Source organism: Platalea leucorodia (genome assembly GCF_965183815.1).
Source record: "Platalea leucorodia genome assembly, chromosome: 6".
In the NCBI taxonomy this organism is placed as follows: domain Eukaryota; kingdom Metazoa; phylum Chordata; class Aves; order Pelecaniformes; family Threskiornithidae; genus Platalea; species Platalea leucorodia.
The window spans coordinates 31509770-31524364 of record NC_138828.1 but is presented as its reverse complement, the minus strand read 5'-3'; the positions used below and the strand labels follow the sequence as shown (position 1 = coordinate 31524364).

General features: G+C 41.9%; 1 protein-coding gene across 1 annotated transcript in view; it reads right to left on the bottom strand.

Moving 5' to 3' along the window:
• The window catches only part of PPP3CA (protein phosphatase 3 catalytic subunit alpha), a 204331-nt gene that overhangs the window by 108129 nt on the left and 81607 nt on the right, over positions 1 to 14595 (bottom strand). The window contains exon 2 of the mRNA XM_082315613.1: positions 11401 to 11601. Coding sequence (XP_082171739.1) covers positions 11401 to 11601 — 201 coding nt within the window. The remainder of the gene's footprint in view (positions 1 to 11400; positions 11602 to 14595) is intronic.

Here is a 14595-nt window from a genome sequence, read left to right as displayed (position 1 = left end):
ATGATGTACTATGTCATCTTGGAATAGCCCTAGAAGAAATGCTAACATGCTATACTGTGCCGTCAGTATTTACATGATGAAGCACCACCCACACGCTAAAGAAAAGATGGTAAGAACAAAGTCCTAAAGACTTAGGAATTTATAAGCAGTTGTTTGTCTGTTTTTGCTGGTGGATATTTTTTAATCAATGCAATTTCTGTGCTGACTTGAAGCCCAATTTGTATTTGATCCTCCATTTCACAGCATCGAATTAAGCTCAATTTCTGAAGGGCATCTCAGGTTCCATGGTTTCACTTTGGCTTATTTGACTATGACTTTTGCACCAAAGCAAGTTAACTATAGATGGATTACTTATAAAAACAAGTGAGGTAGTTGTAAAGAATACGGTTTGTAGTATCCACATAATGATCGATTTAAGCAGCTGCTACTAGAAAACATCAGCTCTGCCAAAATGTCAGATGCTAATGTCTGAAGCAGCTCAATTAAGCTACAAGATGCAATCACTTTGTTCTCCCAGGGATGCAGGCAGGCATATTTCAATCCATATCTGGAACCGACAGAAGAATTTATGGAAGGAACAGATCAAAAAAAATTTGAGTACATACAGCCTTATATCTTCACCTTCTTTCAGAAATCCCAGTTTTTAAGCCACAAGTGATTTGATGTATTATGAGTTATCAATAAAGCATGCAAAATAGCTGGAGCAGTGTCAGTTTTAATCAGCAATCCAATTAAAGGATCCAATCAAGTTCATTTTAGCTGTTCAACAGTATGTTTATATCATAAATTATTTTTAACAGGAGTTTAACATGCAGATTATCTGTATTTTAATAACATATTCACGTAACAGTGATATGTAAAGGGAAATATTTGTTGCAACAGCAAACTGCACTCACGCGTACATTGAGAAAAGAGTATATCTAACATATTTTAAAAAATTATGGCAAATATTTCTTCATAAAGTCTAATTCATTTGTTAAGTCAGAGAACACATCTGCCTTATAGCGGCATGTAAAAATGTAAATGTAAAAAAAAAAAATGTAAAAAAAATTGGGCTATCATTTGTTTTCAAGAAGAATGCAAGAGTAGATGGTGCTGTTGATACTTTCCCTTTCCTCCTCTTCCACGGTTTCAACCTGTTCTGTTCAAATGTCATATTATTTATGCAAAAAAGATCATGAATTGATATTTAAGAAAGACAGAAGTCAAAGTTTATTTCAAACTAACATCTACCTCACTGCAGCCAAAGTTAATTTTCCTATAACGGAGGAGAATTAACTGCAGGCAATTTATTCTGAGAGCGAGAATAATTTGCTTAAATGTGTCCGGTTCTCAGGCATTACTGGTCCACACAGGGAACGTGTACCAGCGTAACGCAGAAACTCAAACTGATGTAGTTATATCAGGAACACTGGGGACTCTCATGCGTTTTAAGGCTAGAATGAACAAAATACCAGCATGTTTTCAGAATGACTAGTAATACAGCTAAAGTAGCTAAAGAAGTTACTCACAACTGAAAGATACCACTACTTGGCTAAGATACAGAAAGAAGTGTGGTACTCTAACCAGCACTCTGTTCGGAGGGCGGACCCCATCACTTACTTTTAGTGTCACAAACAATATTAAAGATGTTTTTGAAAGATAACTTTAATGAATGCATCATGGCAAAGACGGAAGAAGAGTAATTCTTCTGTTTAACACTTACCCTCAGAGTCTGTAGGCATCTAGACTTCAAACCAGCATTAAATCTTTTAGACTTGGGAGTCTGAAGACACCAGCCACTCAGGATGAAGTTTTACAATTTGATCATGTAAATGTTTTTTTTCATGACATATAAGTAAATATTTTAGTTATAACACCATCATGGAAATTCAATAGTTTCCTCAACAGTAACCACTGAACATTACGTTTAGAGCATAATTAAATTACTTAAGTGTGAAATAGAGAAGTTTTAACTAAAATTGCTTTTACTGAAATGTTAGTTTCAGACAAACTTTGATGTTGTGCTAATATAGATAGACCTTACAGTACTTGTAGGCCCCTAATAAGCAGTCTTGTTTGTTTTCCATGCTGGAATTCTGTCTTAAACTGCTTCAAAGGTAAAAATCAGAAAGAACTGTTTTAGTTCAACTTTCCAATTCCATCAGATCATTTACATGTGTGCTACACAGAGGACGACTGGTGGATGATGTGATGGTTGGAGGCCATCTTGGGCACAGTGATCATGAAACGATAGTGTTTTCGATTCTTGGAGAAGTAAGGAGAGGGGTCAGCAGAACTGCTGCTGCCTTGGACTTGCAGAGGGCAGACTTTGGCCTGTTTAGGGGCCTGGTTGACAGACTCCCTTGGGAGGCAGTCCTGAAGGGCAAAGGGGTCCAGGAAGGATGGACACTCTTCAAGAAGGAAATCTTAAAGGCACAGGAGCAGGCCGTACCCATGTGCCAAAAGATGAGCTGGTGGGGGAGAAGACTGGCCTGGCTGAGCAGAGAGCTTCAGCTGGAACTCAGGAATAAAAGGAGAGTTTACGACCTTTGGAAGAAGGGGCAGGCAATTCAGGAAGACTACAAGGATGTCATGAGGTTATGCAGGGAGAGGGTTAGAAGGGCCAAAGCCCAGCTGGAACTTGTACTGGCTACTGCTGTAAAAGACAACAAAAAATGTTTCTACAAATACATTAGCAACAAAAGGATGGCTAAGGAGAATCTCCATCCTTTATTGGATGCGGGGGGGAAACAGAGTGACAGAGGATGAGCAAAAGGCTGAGGTACTTAATGCCTTCTTTGCCTCAGTCTTTAGTAGTCAGACCAGTTGTTCTCGGGGTACCCAGCCCCCTGAGCTGGAAGACAGCAATGGGGAGTAGAATGAAGCCCTCATAATCCAAGGGGAAATGGTTAGTGACCTGCTACTCCACATAGACACACACAAGTCTATGGGGCTGGACAGGATCCACCCAAGGGTACTGAGGGAGCCGATGGAGGTGCTGACCAAGCCACTTCCCATCATTTATCAGCAATCCTGGGTAACCAGGGAGGTCCCAGTTGACTGGAGGTTAGCAAATGCGATGCCCATCTACAAGAAGGACCAGAAGGAGGATCTGGGGAATTACAGGCCTGTCAGCCTGACCTTGGTGCCGGGGAAGGTTATGGAGCAGCTCATCCTGAGTGCCATCATGTGGCATGTACGGCACAACCAGGGCATCAGGCCCCCTCAGCATGGGTTTATGAAAGGCAGGTCCTGCTTGACTAACCTGATCTCCTTCTGTGACAAGGTGACCCGCTTAGTGCACGAGGGAAAGGCTGTGGATGTTGTCTACTTGGACTTTAGTAAAGACTTTGACGCTGTTCCCCACAGCATTCTCCTGGAGAAACTGGCTGCTCATGGCTTGGATGGGCGTACGCTTCGCTGGGTAAAAAACTGTCTGGACGGCTGGGCCCAGAGAGTGATGATGAATGGAGTTGAATCCAGTTGGCGGCCAGTCACAAGTGGTGTTCCCCAGGGCTCAGTATCGGGGCCAGTCCTGTTTAATGTCTTTATCAATGATCTGGAGGAGGGGATCGAGTGCACCCTCAGTAAGTTTGCAGACGACACCAAGTTGGGCAGGAGTGTTGATCTGCTGGAGGGTAGGAAGGCCCTACAGAGGGGCCTGGACAGGCTGGATCGATGGGCTGAGGCCAGCTGTATGAGGTTCAACAAGGCTCAGTGCCGCATCCTGCACTTGGGTCACAACAACCCCATGCAGCGCTACAGGCTTGGGGAGGAGTGGCTGGAGAGCTGCCTGGCGGAAAAGGACCTGGGGGTGCTGGTCGACAGCTGGCTGAATGTGAGCCAGCAGTGTGCCCAGGTGGCCAAGAAGGCCAATGGCATCCTGGCTTGTATCAGAAATAGTGTGGCCAGCAGGACTAGGGAAGCGATCATCCCCCTGTACTCGGCACTGGTGAGGCCGCACCTCGAATCCTGTGTTCAGTTTTGGGCCCCTCACTACAAGAAGGACATTGAGGTGCTGGAGCGTGTCCAGAGAAGGGCAATGAAGCTGGTGGTGGGTCTAGAGCACAAGTCTTATGAGGAGCGGCTGAGGGAACTGGGGTTGTTTAGTCTGGACAGAAGGAGGCTGAGGAGAGACCCTAATTGCTCCCTACAACTACCTGAAAGGAGGCTGTAGTGAGGTGGGGGTTGGTCTCTTCTGCCAAGTAACAAGCGATAGGATGAGAGGAAACGGCCTCAAGTTGCTCCAGGGGAGGTTTAGGTTGGATATTAGGAAAAATTTCTTCACCGAAAGGGTAGTCAGGCATTGGAACAGGCTGCCCAGGGAAGTGGTTGAGTCTCCATCCCTGGTGGTATTTAAAAGACGGGTAGATGTGGTGCTTGAGGACATGGTTTAGTGGTGGACTTGGCAGTGCTAGGTTAACGGTTGGACTTGATGATCTTAAAGGGCTTTTCCAACCTAAACAATGCTATGATTCTACAGTTCCATGCAATTTTAAACATTATTGTCTTTTTACTACAGTGTGGGCATAAATATTTTTCTTAGCTTGCCTTAGCATTGATCACTTTAGCTAGACATTCTCAATATTTACTAAGTTTTAACTTGCACAGCACTAGCAACCTACTAATATTATTTTATGCTACCAAATGAGAGAAATTGGGCAAAGGAGAAACGTATGTGGAACATGAGGAAACATTCAGGCCCAGGAGACCCTACCATCCCATGGAATAATGTACCCAGAGAATATCTGAAAGCCTCAAAGATCATAAAGGCACATGCTGGCAGGAAAGGGCTTTCCCTCTATAGTTTTTATGGACATATAATGCACCAGAGGCTTCCGAAGGTCACCAGTTGCCACAGTTGTTCCCACACAGGCTGTCCCCAGATACCTACAACCTCTCCCCCACATCAATTTAGAGTTCAAATTGCAAAACTCTCAGCGTGCTCACTGCAATACAAACATTACAAGCAATTAAAGTATTTAAGTTATATTTCCATACTGCTGTGACATTCAACCAAGCCAATGGAATTTTTTACCCAAAGATACTACCGAGAAACTGCAAGTGGGTGTATTCCCCCTTAGCATGCACAAGATTAGTACTTATATGCCTATTGGATATATACACGCACCCTGCCTTACATTATGCAATGCAAAGGGAATAGCAAGGAAGTCTCTGCAAGCAACAGTGGTTCCCTTTCATCTACCACATCTATAAACATGGGAGCTGCAAAAACCAGGACTCGTAGACGAAAACAATATAGCCAAGGAAAAGACCTGCACAGACTGGGACACTTTCCCCTTCTTTTATAAAAGTTTCTACACTGCAACAATAAGCTTTCATTCTGTCTTCATCCAGTACTCACCTGTCTTCACATGCCAAGCTGCATGCACCTGGCATTTCAGAAAGCTTTGAACAAAGGATAGCACAGTTAGGGCTTTTCCAATGAAGCATGTGAAGGTTTAGAACAAGAGTATATGCTTGTTTTACCTATTTTCCATTTTTTCTAAATGAGGGACTGACAGATGCTGCCCCCTGTACCTGCACATGGTGTGGCTATTGTCACCAGGCCAGAAACTGTTGTCATTGCCACTGCTGGTGGTGGCATCCATGCAAACAGAATTGAGAACTGTACACAGGCAGTTGCGTGGGTAATGTTCATATATTACATATAAGTACCATATGCAAAAAAGCACAGATTTATAAAGATACGTAGGACTTAGACTTTTGTGTTCTTAGTTTACTAGAAGAAACTCTTATTAAAGACAATGGATAGAGACTAACCAAAAGGAGTGCACACTGAGTACACAAAACGAGATCAAGAAGAAACAGAGCACATATTAATTACTTTTTAAATAGATGTCAACAGCAAAAAAAGACTTACCTTAAAAACACCAACACACATCTCTTACAAGCTTATTCACTTGTGCAGTCATATGTGTATTTTCATTCATTATCTGTAAATCTAACAATATCCTCAAGAAACATAATCCAAAAGGTAAAAGCAAAGACACACAATGATAGATACTAGACAAACATACCACTTAGAGTTCTAGGTCTACCCTGTAGTTATTTAAGTATGTCATTTAAGGAGGTATAAATTAAAAAACACAGAAAAGTTAAGGTGGGAAGGTCTGCTCAAAACGGGCCAACTTCAAAATTAGATTTAGCTGCAAAGCTAGAATTGGCTGTTGTCTTCAGCTACTTTGCTGTTGAAATCAAATTCTGCAATATGACCTTTGGGTTCTTGTATTTTAATCCCAGCTCCTCTTGTTGCTGGTAATTTTTGCGGATGCTGGAAAACAACACTTTATCGTGCTCCAAAAGTGCAGGTTTGGTTGCTTTGAAAAGGACCAGTGAACTGAGGCCTATTAATGTCAATAAATCACACAGCTAATAATTAAAGTGAACACCAGAAATGTTGGCAAAAAAAGAACTCCATATTTAAGATGTGACAGAATTAAGGTTTCAAGTACAACCTCTTTTGCATATGCATTTTGCTAAAAATTCCTTAATTATGTTCACTTTCTGCTCTTTTCCATGCAGTGGACAGAATGAACCATACTCATGCAGCGAACAACTTTCAAGTTGTGTTCTCTTCACTTGTGTGAAATATGCTTTAGTTACAAAACTTCTACAAACCTTACTCTGCTCACGTACTTTCAACACCACTCAGTATAGCAGTATCCCATCACTTCAAGACGTGTGAATCACTGTTTTCAAAACATAGGTGAGCTAAAGGGTCCACTTTACAGACTGGGAGCCAAGCAAGGCAACATTGCCATCAAAGGCTTTACCTAAATTTGTTTTTCTGACATAACACATTCAAAACCCCAAAGAACTTACCATTTTATAGATAATTCTATAATATACAGAAGTATACACATACACTCACGCACAGGGAAAGTTACCCATGCACTGAAGCCAAAGGGACACATGCTTGGCATGCAGTTAGAGCATTCAGTACTTAAGAACAGCAGATTTTAGATCATGAAAACAAAAAGGTAATTAGTCAGTTATCGTGCAAAGGGTAGTGTACGTCACTTGCCCAGGATTGCTCTGTATAGTCATGAACCTATATAATACGGCCACATAAAGCTACCCAGGCAATTCAAAATCTGGCATTCCCAACTGTCTTTGGAGTGTGACTTCAGTAAATATTGCCATCAGGGAGGTTCAGAGATATACTTCCTTAGCCTTCTAGAAAAAAAAACAATTAAAAATGAGCCAATTTCTCCATGTGTCATTATACTGTTATGAACATAAAACGGGACTGGAAATTCTAAGGCTGCTATAGAGACATCTTTCCTCTGAACACTGAACAGCTGAGGTATAGTGGTAGATCAACCTCATTAAATCCACAAGCTTAAGACAAAGACCACATGCCTCCAAGAGAAGAGGGTATAGATGAAGAAGTCGGGAACAATCCATCTGTGGAAGGTGGCTCCCTGTCCCCTTGCTGTCTGCCCATTCCCTGGTGGGTGAAAGCTGGCATTGACATTCATGGGCTTCTACCACAGCTGTCATTCTGCAGCCAGGCCCACTCCACCATGTGCCCCTTCACCTCCCAGAGCAGGTGCCTTGCCCAGCTAGTCCCAATACTCTGTCAGCCTCTTGCTCATCTTCCTACTTTGCCTGCCCAGCCATCCTCTGTCAACCTCTGACTCGGTCTTTTGGCCATTTCCTTGTCTCCCAAGCTTTTCAGCTCTATTACATATTCTTGTCTTCAAGTCAAGCAGCCAGTCTCAACCACCTCCTTGTCATCTGTTGAGCAGCCCCTGTCACCACTTTTCATCCCTCCTTTCAGTCTTCCCCTCAATACACTCACTGTTTTTGACCCAATTCTCTCCATTCTTTCCAACTCACATTCACAAGTCAAGACAAAGTTGCCTCAACACTTCCCAGATACAAGAAGAGCCTGATAGCAGAGGACTTGGCGTCTCTTCTTAGTTCAGGCTCTGTTCAGGTTCATGCCCAGCAAACAGCAGCCCGGTGCAACAACTGCAGGAATAGTTCACCTTGGTTGTACGCCAGAACTGTAGCAAACTATGCATGCATGTGCGTACGTACATAGCAAATGATGAGAATTTGAGCTAAGGTCACAATAAATTCATCAGCAATACTTCAAAAGGCTTATAACCTTGCCAATTTTGAAAACGAAATGTATTAACTCAAAATGACAATCACATTGGTGCTTCCAGCTAACCACAGACACAGAGTAAGTTTTATACATAAATGTAAAATAATGGATTGTGCATTCCACATTAAGGCTCTTTGCACGCCTCCTTCCCACTATACAAATCATCTTCTCCCTCAAATCCAAGTCTTCTATGTACCCACTTTATTTCACATGACTTTGCTTATAAACAGAACTCTGATATTTTTTCTGAGGACAATTATCTCACCCCTTAAAATAAACAAAACAGAAATTTCAAGCCGAGGGACGGCTGCACAAGACTTCAAGAAAAAACTTCTCATGTTCTTTAACATTTATCAAGTATATCACTGTACTAATCCACAGTGCCCTTACTTCAACAGTTACGCTCTTCTATCTCTCTTCTTTTTGATGACATCATCTCATTAACCAGCTACAGGGATATTTTTCTAAAAGATGAATGCATCTCCCACAAAGGATCCCATATTAATGATTTATGACTGTCACTCTTCAACAAGACTGCTTGCCACATCTAAAATTTAGAATTTATTTTCTTCTCCACTCTATCAGTGGTTTTGTTTGTTCTTCCACATGTTTGAAAAAAGCTTTCCTCTACTCCATAGTTATTTCTTGATTGCCTGTATACCTTGCACTTCCACCACATCATCGGTCAATTGATATTCTCTTTATCCAGTCACCTGCCGTCATACTACTCAAAGAAAATTGCCAGGCCCACAACAACATGCCTCACAAGCTTTCCCAACCTCCCCCTCACAATTTATTTTTTTCCTTCTTTTGATGATCACTTTCATAACTCCAGCTTTCATGTTTGTTCATACAGAACATTAGCACTTCTCAGCTACCCTGCTAACAAGCATTAGGAGCCCAGCTTTCCTACACTAGCTTAAAAGCGAGTAGCTACCAGCCACCCTGAAGAATGCTGCAGTATCACAAACACTGCGTGAGAATAATTTCAAAAGCAGGAACAAAGCAAGATGTAGACTCAACTGAAAAAAGAATCAAAGGCTTAAATTATACCAGTGCTATACAATAGGGTAACCTTCAGGAGATTAATCTCCAAAATATAATTCAGAACAATTCCGATACCTTCAAAAGCATTTATGAAATAATTTTTAAAGAGAAAAATTAAAAAGAAAGAGAGAACATTAAACATGAACTTATGGAAATCAGTCGGGGCACAACATACCAGACCTGTCCTCCTACAGTCTACATGTCTTAATGGATTTGAAAAGAAAAAAAAAACACCCCCCCCCCCCCAAAACACACACACACAAGAACACACACACACAAGAACACACACACACAAGAACACACACACACACAAACACACACACACACGAACACACACACACACGAACACACACACACACGAACACACACACACACGAACACACACACACACAAACACACACACACACAAACACACACACACACAAACACACACACACACAAACACACACACACACGAACACACACACACGAACACACACACACACGAACACACACACACACGAACACACACACACACGAACACACACACACACACACACGAACACACACACACACGAACACACACACACACGAACACACACACACACGAACACACACACACACGAACACACACACACACAAAAACACACACACACAAACACACACACACAAACACACACACACAAACACACACACACAAACACACACACACAAACACACACACACAAACACACACACACAAACACACACACACAAACACACAAACACACACACACACACACACACACACACACACACACACACACACAAACACACACACACAAACACACACACACACACAAACACACACACACACACAAACACACACACACACACAAACACACACACACAAAAACACACACAAAGAGAAAATCCACAGAAAGGTAGAATTTCTGCATGTCTGCCACTCAGTTATGGACAATGGTATTGCACATCTACAACTTCTTCCATTTTTCCTGAAATGTCAAAGAAAATGTCTGTAGAACTTTATTCTCAGTCTACTTGCGTAATCCTTTTATTCGTCCTATTTCCTTTATTCATCCATGAGCTGCAACATGATTGACATCTTTTCCATCAGAATTGTATGGCAGCATGACAAGCGAATTATTACATAAAAGATGATACACATTACCTCTCCAGGTCAAGGTACAATCCCTTATTTGGATGTCATTTTTAAAATTACAGCTTTAATAACTTGCGCATCATTCTAGTCCAGACACTATGCTCTTCAGTTTCAGAGAACGTTTCCTGAAAATGAAGGTTTTGCTACTTCTGTGTAGTTTTTGGTGAATGCTACCAGTACTGATAATAAAGATTGGTAACCCTTCTTCTGCAGCAGATGAACCTATTTCTTTTAATTTTGTCAGAGCTCTCCAGAAACAAAGTGACAAAAGGACCTGCCTTCTTAAACTGAGTTTTATAGTTTGGTTTCATAGTTAAAGCTGGCTGGAATTAGTTATCTTTTGCCCCACAGCTAACTTTCTATGCCACAGATCGATTTCTTGCCAAAAGTGCATTCATCTCCGATAACAACAAAACAGGGGAGGAGGCACATTAGAGCAAGCAAATGCATTCATACGTTCAGAATGCAGTCGGAGGCAGGAGACAATTAGAGAAGGAAATTCAAAGTATAAGGCATTTCCTGAGGATTAATGAGTGGGTGGTAGTGTTTGATAGTCAAGGGCAGGATGGGCTCTGCAACCAGCACAATTCATTAATCCCCCAGGCAACACAAAATGGGATTCTGCTAATTTTTTTTTTTTCCCTTTTTGCTGCACTCGCTATTTTCCTTAGCATTTAATTAAAATTTCCATTTACTCTGACACCATTGTTCCTTCAGAGCCCAACGCTGTCTGTATGTCTGAACAGTGCTACTGTGGTAAATGACATCTATAAAATTATGGAATTAATACCTGGTGCAAAAGGCTAGATAACTTTTCATGTTTAAGGAAGTTCTAATCTTCTCCTAAAGACTAAGAACGTTCTCTGCCTTAGAAACAGAAAGGGCTCAGCAGATGTGATCCTTTCCTCTAATGTACAAGCTGCTTGATGGCCTCCATTATCCTAGTGGTAGCAGACAAAGAGAGAATCGAGTATTGGAGAGAACAAGTGATTTTCAAGCCTCCTTTCAGCTCCTTAGGAAGCCACATACACTAATGCACTACTTAACATGTCCCAAACCAGCAACCATCCCCTCCATCATCATAACTAACCTGTGACTGGTGCATCTATGTCGAGCAAATTTTTTTCCTGGCGGAGAATTGAAGCTCCTTCTGTTATTATTCTCAAAGCAACGCTCTCTTCCAGTCTCCCTTCTTTCATAAGGTGTGCCTTTAAGATATCCACACGGGGTTTTCCATCATTATCAAACACTTCCTTAGCTGTGAGCCGGTGACTTGGAGGAAATGGGACAGCTGAGTGGAAAAAAAAACCACAAAAATATCTGGTCACTTTTTACAGTAAGGCCTCTATTACTGACAATATCACATTTCAAAAGATATCTCTGCTGCAAAACACTGTTAACATGAATTTTCTACCACCTCTTATAATTTGCGGTTTAAATTGTACATAGGTTATCAAGGATACCATTAAAGCGCGTATATTCTGCAGGCTATGTTATTCACGCATGCAAGAACAACTAATTCATGCTTATAAAAAATTGAAAGGAAGATTTAGGCCACATTTACAGGTAGATACATTCAAAGAAGGCCCCCAAAAGGCATGGGAATGTCAGGGAAAGAAGGGAATGGAGCTTAAACTGCTCTAGTAGCACTAGAGAACGTTGATATAACGCTTCATTCCATTAAGAGCATAAAATGCACAAACAAGTGCAATATTTAATTTCCATGCATGGACATGCATAGATACACTCCAATTAAAATGCTAAAACCCAAGACAGACCTCTCTCTAACGACTTGGGGTAGGGGGCTGGAAGATGTCTTCCCTCTATAAGCAATAGTTAGCTATGCAAGGTACATTTGAAGCCCATCAAAGTGCGCCTGAGTGCCAACCAGACCACTCCAGCAAAGCCAGGGCAGAGGATGTATCAGCCTGAAGTTGGAAATGAATGAATAAATAGGCAGGTTGCCCTAGCAACATGGCAGCAACTAGCGAGCTGCCTACCGCCGTCAAGTAAGGTCTGAGGCGTACAGCAAACTTCAGATGCTCCTGCTCTCGCTCCCCCTGAGCCAGCTGGAGCGAGAAGGCTCGGAGGTGATGCTGGCAGCTGCCAGGATGAGGCTGGAGCATTATCCCAGCTTAACCCCTTTTCCCTCGGAGTTCAATCGGAGTGGCATTAGGCACCACCTGCCTTGCCAGCCACGGGGTAATTATACAGATCCCTGCCACAGCTGCAGGAGGGTCAGGTTATTCAGGAGCTCCGAGCAGGGAGAGGTGGCCACTGCAGGGCTGGTCTCAGCTGGCCACATCTGCAGTGCAACCCCATCCCTGACAAAGGGCCTTGAAACCCTAACGCAGCGGATCAATGTATCTGTTAGCTTCAATTTTCTTCTCATTTCACAATTAGCGTACTTCAGAAAGAGCTCACAAATCACACACGCCATTTAAAGCCCAAGCCAAGAACTCTTCACTTACACTACCAGAAGTAACAGAGCAGATAATAAACAAATTCACTTTGTGCAGTTATTTTCAACAGATATTTAAAACACAAACATCTTCAGAAAATGCTTTTTTTGCGGGGAGGGGGGCTCAATTTTTTTTTTTTTTTCCTTTTTGCTGCCCCAACTCCAGTAGTCCATTCACTGAAATAGTCTAGTGTGGACTAATGAATGTGGGTCTTTGCAATACACTGAAGCCCGACTGCTCTCGGACTTAAACGTGGGAGAAGGTGGAAGTTTATGACATCCCTGAAACCACCAGGATTCTCCTGAAGCAATGACACCTACAACCCACAATGAAGTTAAAACATAGCCCTCAGCTCTGGAAAGCCCTGCCACAGATCCGTGATGATCTTCTCGCTTAATCGACAAGAACTCCTAGACTGCTTTAAATTAGTTTATGTTTTGAATGGTACTTCTATGGTAAAGAGGTAGGCTGTTGAAGACCAAAACCGCATCCCACTTTTTGCCGCTACTGCAGTTAAGCCTATCCCATGACACTCTCAAAAATGAGGTGACATGCTTTGTCAATCTTTCACATGTATCTGCAGCAGACCCTCAAAAGCAAGACGGCTATATACATGAGCTATAAACATTATGCAACACAGAAAAAGAATAATCATTGCAAGAAAAAGGAAGGTGAATGAGAACTCAGCAGTTCTCCAAGCCTCCATCCTCCTTCTGAAAAAAAACCAAAACAAAACCAAAACCAACCAACCAAAAAAACCCAAAACCCCAGAAGGCTAGCTAGTCCTAACGATCCTGCGTTTCCTGTGTGGAGAAAGGAAAAGAGGGAAAAGTTGTTACACATCTCCAATCAGTTTGGCTGGAAGAAGCACATACCATTAGCTGGCATTCCTTTGCAAGACAACCACCTCTGTTCTTCTCCAAAGGTATCATGGTGTAAAAACCTATGCAGCATACTATAACTTTGAGGTAACTACCGTATATGCATGTATGCTGAAAGATTTTTACATTTATAAAGATAGAGCAAAACAGACAAGCAAGCAAGCAAAGGCTATGAAATGTTACCTACTGATTAAGAGAAATATATGGCATACACTGCAGCACTGCAAGAGCTCTGCAGGCAGATTTCTAACATGTACCAGTGGCTAATTAAAGAAAAAAGAGATACTGTTCCAATAGCAGATGATTAATGATTAATTAGCAAAAACATGAGCGACTGAATAGAGCACAAATTGCATCTTCCATTATGAGAATATTAATTTTGTATGTACGCATACACAGAGCTTCCAGAGAACAATGTAAGAAATGGTCATGTTCATGTGGAAGTCAGTTAAACATCGTTCTTTACTGGTATCACCCACAAATGCCTGGATCAACCAGAATCCTTTTATAAATATAATAAACATTTAATTTCTATTGCTTTATATATAGCAGCATTACCATCTGAATGCACAGGTATCCATCAGCTTCTTCATACCTGCGTTCTTTTTCCGCTTTTTTTAAAACCTATGTTATTAGCCCTTGCAACAAATAACTCTTTCTCTCCCAGTGGTTTTGCTTTTATCAGAAATAAAACTGAAAGCCTCATCAGACAGCAACTGTGCACACAGCACAGACAAGGGGGAAGAGCATGGAGCTGGGAGAGGAGCCCACCAGGGAAAGGCAGGAGGAGGAAGGAGTGGTGGGTTGTACCGCCAGCACCGAGCTCCTCGCCACGGCACAGGCTCAGGGGACGTTTTTGTAAAAAGAGGTGGGAATCTGTATTAAGCAAAGGCCATAAAAAAGGCAGAGGTGATAAAATTTGCGTGTACATACCACAGGTAT